This window comes from Crinia signifera, chromosome 6 (assembly GCF_055691185.1).
Source record: "Crinia signifera chromosome 6, ASM5569118v1, whole genome shotgun sequence".
NCBI lineage: Eukaryota > Metazoa > Chordata > Amphibia > Anura > Myobatrachidae > Crinia > Crinia signifera.
The window spans coordinates 190,259,560-190,269,091 of NC_139222.1; the positions used below are offsets into that span (position 1 = coordinate 190,259,560).

Here is a 9,532-nt window from a genome sequence, read left to right on the forward strand (position 1 = left end):
ACAGCAGCTGTGCAAAAAACATGCCAATGTCTGCAGGAGGGTGAAGAGAAAAGGGGAATCCTGCCAGCATCTCAGATCCAAGTGCTATGATCAAAGACACAGCACCGGGTCAGTAACAGGACAACTGGCCAGCAAGCCTACTCAGAATGGCAATCTCCTGCTCACAAAATGATTAACAATTCATATCCTTCTGTAATTGGAATAGGTTTCACATAAGTGAAATGATAAATTACTATACAACTCAGATCCAGGACCTATTTGGAAGTGTAATAAATTTTAGCTGTTTAGAACCAGCAGCGTTCCAGGACCTCACAAATACCCTTGTTGTCCCTTCCTGGATGGGTGCTCTATATATCCCACTGACAGTGTATAAATACAGAAGGACATTGTATATAGAATGATGGCTCAGGTCATAAGATGGTGAGTTTTGGGGCAAGCAGGGATTATGCTGATAAATCTGCTGTATTGTAGCGGATTTTAAATGGCCATCAAGCACATATCCCACCAACCACCGCAGTACAGTTCTGGCCCACATTTTGCATGTACAACTTATTTTCAGGAAGACAACACCAGTTTCTCATTTTTTTTTTCCGGTTTATTAGAAAAGTAAAAAAAGGCACATGGTGTGGATTTTTACTTGAACATCAAGTGTATATAAATATTATTCTAAAACCATATTAAAAACAGCATGTCAGAATACAGACACAAATGAATGCTAGTGCTTTAGAGATGTGTTTTCTGCAGTAGCGCTACCAATATGAACCTCTTCTAGCTGCCAATGAATCAGTAGTGAGGTGCAAACCATGAAACCCAAGACATATTTGGTCCCAAGAGGAAAGTTGTACCTCAGGGTTTGTTGGGTTCTCAGTAATAGTCACCCTCTATAAGAGGTAGAGCTAAACCACAGTTAGTGCAGACCAGCTGCCAAAGCATAAACAAAAATAAAAAAATAATTGCAGTATTCCCAGTGCATTGTGTCAAACTTCAATACTTGTGTGCATACCACTGGCAATTTACACTCAGCCATAAGTGTACCACAGCACCCAGTGCAAGGGTCATTGTACAGCAAATGCTGCGCATGCAAATTTGGCAGTGGGAATGTAAACCAATAAACTACCAGATAAGAGCATTCGACAGAATAGGTGTCCGGCGAACAGTGCGTAGCCAGAACAAGAACGGGAGGGGGTTTGACAGATTAAAGGGAAAAGAGAAACCAAACTAACCCACAAAAACCTTTGTTACTAAAATAAATTGAAAAATAAAAGAACCCCACCAAAACAGAATCTAGTATTCATTGTGATATACCCCATTTATCCTTCACACAATTTCAGGACCTCAAAATACAGAACTTTTTTTTCCCCCCGTTTCACAAAATCTCAGCATTCTTCAACAATAAGATCTTCAGAACTGTACAGTTTCTTCTTCAGAACCTTGAATCCAGGGCTTAGTTTCAGGGACTGGCCGGAGCCAGGGACTGGCTTGGTGCTGAAGAGGCCCTGAATTCTAGGCCATAACCTAGAGTCCAGTTTAAACAGTACAGTCAGTTGGAAAGTAGGGACTACCGAAGGATCGACTTCTAGTTGTGCTACAGTGTGGCAGTCCTTGCCATTCTCCACACATAGATCAATAAGTGCACCCCTTAGTCCACAAGGCTCGCTGTATGCCAGATGCAGCAGCTCAGGACCCAAGTGGATGAGAAGATCATCAGGCAGGAGAAGTTGGGAACATCGCAGAGAGTTAATCTTTGCTTTGGTAAGACTGCGCTTTATCATCTTGATGAGACTGGGGCACAGCTGCTCCCCTTCTGGGTCACAGAGAAGCTCAGAGTCTGGTATGGAAATGTTGTCAAAGTCATCAAAGTCTGTAGAGAAACAGAAAGTTGCATTAAAATATGTTGCCATGGTAATACCATTATCTCACATGTATGAAGCCAGATGATGCAAGCGCAGTGCGAAATGTAAAGTCAAGTCATGCCATACAAAGCAGTAGTGATGTAGCCCTAATGGTGTGTACACGGTGAGATTCCTTTGCTATCTCACATGCTATTTACATACAATTCATGCTGTCTGCATTAGATTTGCACTTTATAGTCACTTAATCCCTGTCTATCTGGGTTTCGATTAGTGCAGTCACAGGAGTGCACACATCAGGATCGCAAGGTAAAAAAAAAAAAAAATGGTGCAGTCTGCATGCGATTTTAACTATATAGTCAAAATCTCATGCTGAATTGTACCGTGTGTACACACCATAACACATGAGCATCCAATAGGGTTGTAGCAAAGGTCAGAGAATCGGTAATATAGGAAGACCACTTACCACAGTCAGAGGGGGAGGAGCTGATGCTACTATTGAGAGATTCACAGTCTGAACTAGTGACACTGGAACATCTCTGGGACAAGTCAGTACATTGTCCATTCCACAGCCCCTGGGGTTCCTCAAGGATTGGTGGGGGCAGAGACAAAACCATGGGATAGAACATACCACCCCTGGCAGGCATGGCAAATGCTTTATAGAGCAGACCAAGTAGCAATCACTGCAAGAAAGGAAAACAAAGGAGAGGTCAGGATCTGCAGTATGGAGGTCAGCAATGGATTACAGTAGGACTACGATAGTAAACTAGTCAGAAACATGCATATGTAAAACGTCACATAAGGGGATCTAAGCCAATGAGGGACAAATGTGGGTAACTGGGCTACTTAATGGCAAGTCGTATATAGCCACACACACATACGGAAAGCAAAATTACAAGCGCCAGAGAACATTGTTCTAAGAATTAGACATGAAGATTTATTCCGAACCCACTTAGAAGGAACGCGGTACAGGCATGTCTCACAGGGATATCCCATAAGCCACAATACATAGAGCAGCTAAAGCCGGAGCACAACACAATAATGTAAGGGAACAATAGGAGCCGATACTTACAGTGCTGGAGCGAGGACTGGGGCTAATGGACTAGGAAGGGAACGGAGGCAGACACGGTAATACTTCAGGTACAATTGCTTATATTAAGTGCTAAGAGCGTGCGCCTGCAGCTGGTACCCGAGCACTGCACAACGCACCTCACTGCGAGTTACCATCCCTGGCACTTGCAACACTCCCCCCCATCTCGCCGTTTATATAGCCGCCGTGCGGAGGCTCGTCCTGACTATGAGCGCAGGGTACGCCCACTTCTCGGGCTGCCCAGTCAGGAAGCAGCTCACGTTCGCAGCGTTCTTTCCTGCCCGGTTACAGCAGTTCTGTGGCCCCTCCCCCAGGCCGCACAGCTGGGAGGACTGGCAGCCCATAGACAACGTCTGCAGCAGCACAGGCAGCAGGGAGAGTGTTTATGGCAGGAGATATAGGGGGAGGGAGGGGGATCTCAGACAAAGACATTTCAGCAAATCACTCCCGCACTGAGCTCATTTCTCTGCAGTCTCTTTCAGCTTTGTTATTTTGCACCTTCGTGTTTTTTTCTTTTCTAACAACCACCCTCCTCCCAAACTGATTGATTTATCTGATCAACATGTTTACTTCTATTCCACTACTACAGACGTGTATACGGCTTGTATTCAACTCCGATTCCTGCAGAGGCGACTGGCAAAGCAATCCGACATAAAATCAGAAATGGTTGCAATCTTTTAGGCTATGCACTGAGACCTCTCTGAGTGCAAGTGTGAGTGCAGATCCCTCTGAGTGCAGTTCTCTCTGAGTGCATTTCTTAGTGCAGCAGCAGACCTCTCTGAGTGCAGATCCCCCTGAGTACAGGTCTGAGTGCACTGCAGACCTCTCTGAGGCTGAGTACAGGTCTGAGTGCAGTTCCCTCTGAGTTCAAGTCTCAGTGCAGATCCCTCTGAGTGCAGATCCCTCTGAGTGCAGACCTCTCTGAGACTGAGTAGAGGTCTGAGTGCAGATCCCTCTGAGTGCAGGTCTCAGTGCAGACCTCTCTGAGTGCAGATCCCTCTGAGTGCAGGTCTCAGTGCAGACCTCTCTGAGTACAGATCCCTATGAGTACAGGTCTGAGTGCAGACCTCTCTGAGACTGAGTACAGGTCTAAGCGCAGATCCCTCTGAGTGCAGATCTCTATGAGTGCAGGTCTCAGGGAATATTTGAGTAGAGCAGTAAAGACACATATGAATGTTTTTCATACTTTTTTTATACTTCTCATTGTGCTCCTACACTGAATCTGCAGCCAAGCCTGATGTGAGTTGTTTACTGTAAAGGGCTGGGGGGAGGGACAAGCGGCACATGTACAATGTTGCACAGTATAGACACATAATTATTATAATAATACAGGTGCAAAACAAATGAGACAAGTAAATCCACTGATATTGGATAGTAGCTTCCCCCCCCTGTGGCTCTCAAGGCGTAGTACAAGTCCCAGCTTATCAGGGTCTGCTGGTACTTATAGTTCCACAATTGCCATAGAGCCATATATGCCCAAAGCTGCCACCGGATGGTGGAAACACAGTTGCATTCCAGTAATAAACCTTATTGCAAGTCAGCCCTAAAGTTGGAAAAACAGTAAAAGATTGGATAAAATCGGGATCAGAAAATATAGAATTGTCCCCTAGACACGTGTACTGAGCAATAGGTAACCAATTTGTGTTCATTAAATGTGCAGTTTATTTGTTGTGCCAGGCGTTATAATAGCTCAGCACCAACATTGGGCTATTTCAGATTTAAAAGCGGCAAAGGCGAAAACTCTGATCATAACTGTACACCAGGGGTGAGGAACCTCAGGTCCGGGGGCCGTACGCGGCCCCGTAGCCGGTCTGAGTGGCCCGCCCACCCGCCTGGCGGCTTTGCTGGGAGTCAAGTACTGGGGGATTCTCGCAAGAGGTCGGTAGTTTTCTTAATCAACAGCAGACGGAGACTGTCAGTTCTATTCCAGGGTTGCCTACCCTCCCGGAATGGCCGGGAGTCTCCCGAAAATCGGGTCCCCCTCCCGGTCCCCCGAAAGGGTGGGCAACCCTCCTGGATTCAGGGGGGACCCCCGCTGCGCCCCCGATCGCGGCATTTAAATGCCGCAATCTGTGGGTCTCAGAGGAGGGGGCGGAGCTAAAATGCCAAAATTGTGTCATTTAGCCCCGCCCCTCCACAGAGATACGCAAATTCAACTGTTTACCATCATGGGGGCGGGGCTTAGTGATGTCACGCTCAAGCTCCCACCCCCCGAGCAGCTGCTGAAACTCTCCTCTCCGGGCTTCTCCCGGAGAGGAGAATATTAAAGTCGGCAACCCTGTTCTATTCAGCGGGAGCCACCGGGGTCGTGGGACGGCTGCAGCAGGACAATTTGTAAGATAATATTTTACATATGGCCCCAAAAGGATTTTTTTCCCATACAAATGGCCCTTGGCACAAAAAAGGTTCCCCACCCCTGCTGTACACGGATAACCTGGTAATAGACAATATCCAGTATACAGCACAATTCTGGTGGTCAGGGAAGGGTGATAAGAGGGTGACACGTGTACAGCTCACAAGGTGGCCTAGGACAAACTACAGGTAGGACACACAATATTAAAAAAATTGTATAACATATTTTTTATTGCTTAGTATAACATATAGCAAAATACTATTTAATTATTTATAAATAAAAAATCAGATCATAAAACAAAACCAAAACAAAAATCATAGCCTGGAGATGGGATACACTGACCCTAATTATGAAGGTATTCTCATTGTCCTATTTATTGGGCGATGTTAATCTGTTACATTAACTTGAAAGCAAAGTTTTAATTGTTTATTAACAAATATACAGTAGTTTTAGCTTTAAAAACAAACGTATATATGCAATGCAAACATGTATATATGCAATAACCTATTTGCAAAAATTGAGCCAATATTTGCATATATGTTATATTTAGCAGTGGCGCAATCACTATAGTCACATACTCCTGGCCAGCTCCATGTGTATGTGCAGCACATGCTGGTGGGGGATGCTTGTACACATACAGTACTGTCACAGTCCTTGGAGATGCCATGCCTGCTGTGTATACTTATAAAGCTAGTCTATGGGAATGGAGAGAACTGACATCCCCGCGCGTACCGCAACAGCTGTGACACAGCTCTGCTCTCTGCTGCCTCCCGTGGTCTAAATGGTGTAACTGCATCTCCTTCTTTGCAATAACAAAGGCTAATTTCATCAGGACTGCAGCATGATCTCACATTCCAGCACACAGTCTACTGCAAATCAACAGCATAGATTACATCAGATCTGCATATACACGTATCTCACAATGCCGACTAGATAATAATATATAATAGGAAGAAAGCAGTAGATAGACATTTATGGGGAACTTTAAAAACTTATAACGTTTGTTTTAATTCAAGGCTTTTTTCTAAAAGGTCTAATAGGCACAGCTTGTTTTTGTAATTTATATATGATTACATTTCACTATTCACTGCATATATGCACTGCATGGCCAGTCTGAACCACTGGCCTCAATTTTGTTTTTAAATATAACTGGCAAACTTCAGGCATTGCAGATACGGTGAGGTCTAATTTCAAGTGGGCTAAGGGACCTAGTGACGTGACAGGGGAGGAGGAGCAGGTTGGAACAAGGGACCCAAATGCTCGCCACGCTTTGGGCACGGTGGCGAGCGAAGCGAGCCATCTGGTTACCAAAGACAACCAGTGGTGGCGTGGATAGTGAAGGGGCAAGCCCCCTGGCCTTGCTCCTCTCCCTGGGCATGGAAGGTCCTTTAGCCCAGTGGTTCTCAACCTCGGTCCTCAAGGACCCCCAACAGTGCACGTTTTCCAGGTCACCTGGCAGGTGAACAGGTGCACTCATTAGTCACTGACACATTTTAAAAGATCACATGTGGAGCTAATTATTTCACCTTTGATTGTGTGTGGAGACCTGGAAAACTTGCACTGTTGGGGGTCCTTGAGAACCCCTGCTTTAGCCCACTACAATTTAGCAACTACCTTGCAGATACTGGGAGATGCATTTCTGATGTGAATCCCTGAGATAACACAAATGGTTATGGTATAGTTGGTAGACTATGCTGACATGTAAGAATGGTCAACATACCCTGGGTCAAAATTGACAGAAGGTCAACGCAAGTTTTAGGTTGACCTGGACATAGTTGACAAGAATAAGGTTGACATGAGTTTGACTCATGACTCATGTTTGAATTATTTTATTGGTGTCTTTGTTGACCTATGTCACCATGGGCACAGTATAATAAGTGTACTTTGGGCGTGTTCCTCGCTGCGGTCAGCACACGATTGTATTCTCACTCTAGGCCCACTTGGAGAGTAAAGTATGAAAACCTACCTTTAAAAACCCCATGAAATACTCATGTCGACCTTATTCATTTCGACCAAGTCCATGTTGACCTTAAGCTTGTGTCGACCTTCTGTCAGTGTCGACCTAGGGTATGTCAACCATTCTTAGGTGCTGACCTAGTTATTATCGATCCAGTGGCCAGATACCCACAAACAGGGAAGATTTGTACTTAAATATCTTTTATCTATAACCACTATATAACAATAACACCATGGCCCTTATTCTAGTTCACTCTTTCTGACAAAATCCTTCTTAGATGGACAAAACCATGTGCACTGCAGGGGGGCAGATTTAAAATGTGCAGAGAGAATAAAGGTGCCCACACACTAGAACGATTTTTGGGCCGATTGGCCGATTTTCGATAAATCGGCCGATATATCGGCCGATATTTACCGATAATCGGTCGAAAATCGGTCGAAAATCAGCCGATGCTCGCTCCCGTGGATCTTTTGCTAAATCTTCTGATCTTACGTGCTGCACAAAAGATCAGAAGATTTAACAAAAGATCCATAGGAACGCACACGGGATCTTAAGAAAAATCTTTGGTAAAGATGTGCGCTTGCCTGAAATCTTTTGTCCAGATCGGACAAAAGATTTGAAGGCTAATTTATGCGCACATCTTATGATCGCAGATCTTTCTAGTGTGTGGGCACCTTAAGAATGATTTTGTCAGAAAGAGTGAACTAGAATAAGGGCCCATGTATGGCAGGTGGAACAAATATTGGTGTAACCCAGTCTCACTGGAAAAATGTGTATTTATGAACATGCAATAATATGTAAGCGGTGCTGTTCTTCACTATACAGCAGGCGGGTCTGTCAGTGTTTGAGTGATGTTTATTGTTCTGAGGTTCTGAGGTAATCCTATCTGGTAACGCTAGACAGACAGCTGAGCTGACATATTTTGTTGAAAACAAGGTTTGCTTGTAATTGTAATTCATGAAAATAAACAATTTGGACAAAAGAATAAACAATACCAGGAGTCTGACAATCCGTCTATTCAATAGTATTATAAAGAAGAAATGTTAATGTGTTTACAAATGTGTATTGGCAGAACCATCACAGCAATGTTATGGGTGCCTCCTCTGACCGTTCAGGTAAAGTTGTGCGATTTAGTTGATAAAATAATGTCTCATTTTGATTATAGTTTTTCTGTGGTGCAATTGCTGTTTATCCTGAGGGTATAGATAGTCATCATGTGTAGCTTTTTAGTATTCTGTTTTGCGCTGCTGTGCATTCATCCTACATCACTTGGCTCCAGTCATATAGACCGCAGCGAGTGCCTTTGGCGATATTTTCATTCGTCGGGGTGCTCGCTGCCTGGTTGACAGGTAGTGGGCTTTCCGGGGTGGATACCCAGCGTTTCATGTGCGTGCCCACAAAAATGGTGGGCATGCCCACAGAAATGCTGGACGAGCCCCAGGGAATGCAGGCGTTCCCCTGCCTGCTCAGAGTGGGAGGGTGACGTCACATGACATCGGTGCCCACCCCCCAATTCACAGAACACCGTGCAGCCGAAAAGTAAGTCCAGGGTTTCCTTTTGGCTGCATGCAGAGGACAAATCCTTGAATGGTAAGTAATCATAGAAGGATATTCCCTCTGTGTGGGCGCTTGCGTACACATGCGTTCGCAGCATAGTGAGGGGATTCGGGCGACGGGGTGCCTGTACGTTCGACGGGGCGGCATTAACATTGGAAAAATGACAATTAGGAGCTGATTAGTTGGTACTTATTTATTTTTTTATTAAAAGTTTCTTATATAGCGCATACATATTCCGCAGCGCTTAACAGAGTATAGTTAAACATTCACATCAGTCACTGCCCCAGTGGAGCTTACAATCTATATTCCCTACCACATGTACTTGCACACACAGACATTATAGGGTTCATTTTGTTGGGAGCCAATTAGCCTACCAGTATATTTTTGGATTGTGGGAGGAAACTGGAGTACCCTGAGGAAACCCACACAAGTACGGGGAGAATATACAATATTCCATGGAATATAGAGCCATGGTGAGAAACGAACTCATGACCTCAGCGCTGTGAGTACTTTATCTAAAAAAATGTATATTTATCTACGCTTTTATAAATACCCCCCTAAATTACAAATCTGATTTATTTTACAAGCACGGGACATCCCCATAACTGATTTCACAAATACAGTCTGTAACCGTTACACGCTTCACTAGAAAGATGTTTATATAGATTCAGTCATCCAGCATCATACAGCATCATACTGCATCATACAGCAGACTGGATGTAGAG

The 9,532-nt window shown here is 44.5% G+C and overlaps 1 protein-coding gene across 1 annotated transcript; it reads right to left on the reverse strand.

The window, feature by feature from the left end:
• Positions 1-1,278: 1,278 nt before the first annotated feature.
• Positions 1,279-3,109, reverse strand: DDIT4 (DNA damage inducible transcript 4). The gene is made up of 3 exons (XM_083148463.1): positions 2,923-3,109; positions 2,317-2,533; positions 1,279-1,861 (listed from the first exon to the last, which is right to left on the reverse strand). Exons 2-3 carry the CDS (start codon positions 2,495-2,497, stop codon positions 1,377-1,379), a joined length of 666 nt encoding a protein of 221 aa, XP_083004589.1. The 5' UTR covers positions 2,498-2,533; positions 2,923-3,109; the 3' UTR covers positions 1,279-1,376.
• Positions 3,110-9,532: the final 6,423 nt, after the last annotated feature.

What these genes read in the sequence shown, in the direction of transcription:
- DDIT4 (XM_083148463.1), bottom strand. Translation starts at nt 2,497, where the DNA reads ATGCCTGCCAGGGGTGGTATGTTCTATCCCATGGTTTTGTCTCTGCCC. An exon ending in CTCCTCCCCCTCTGACTGTG is followed by an intron (nt 1,862 to 2,316) that starts GTAAGTGGTCTT and finishes GTTTCTCTACAG; the next exon opens with ACTTTGATGACTTTGACAAC.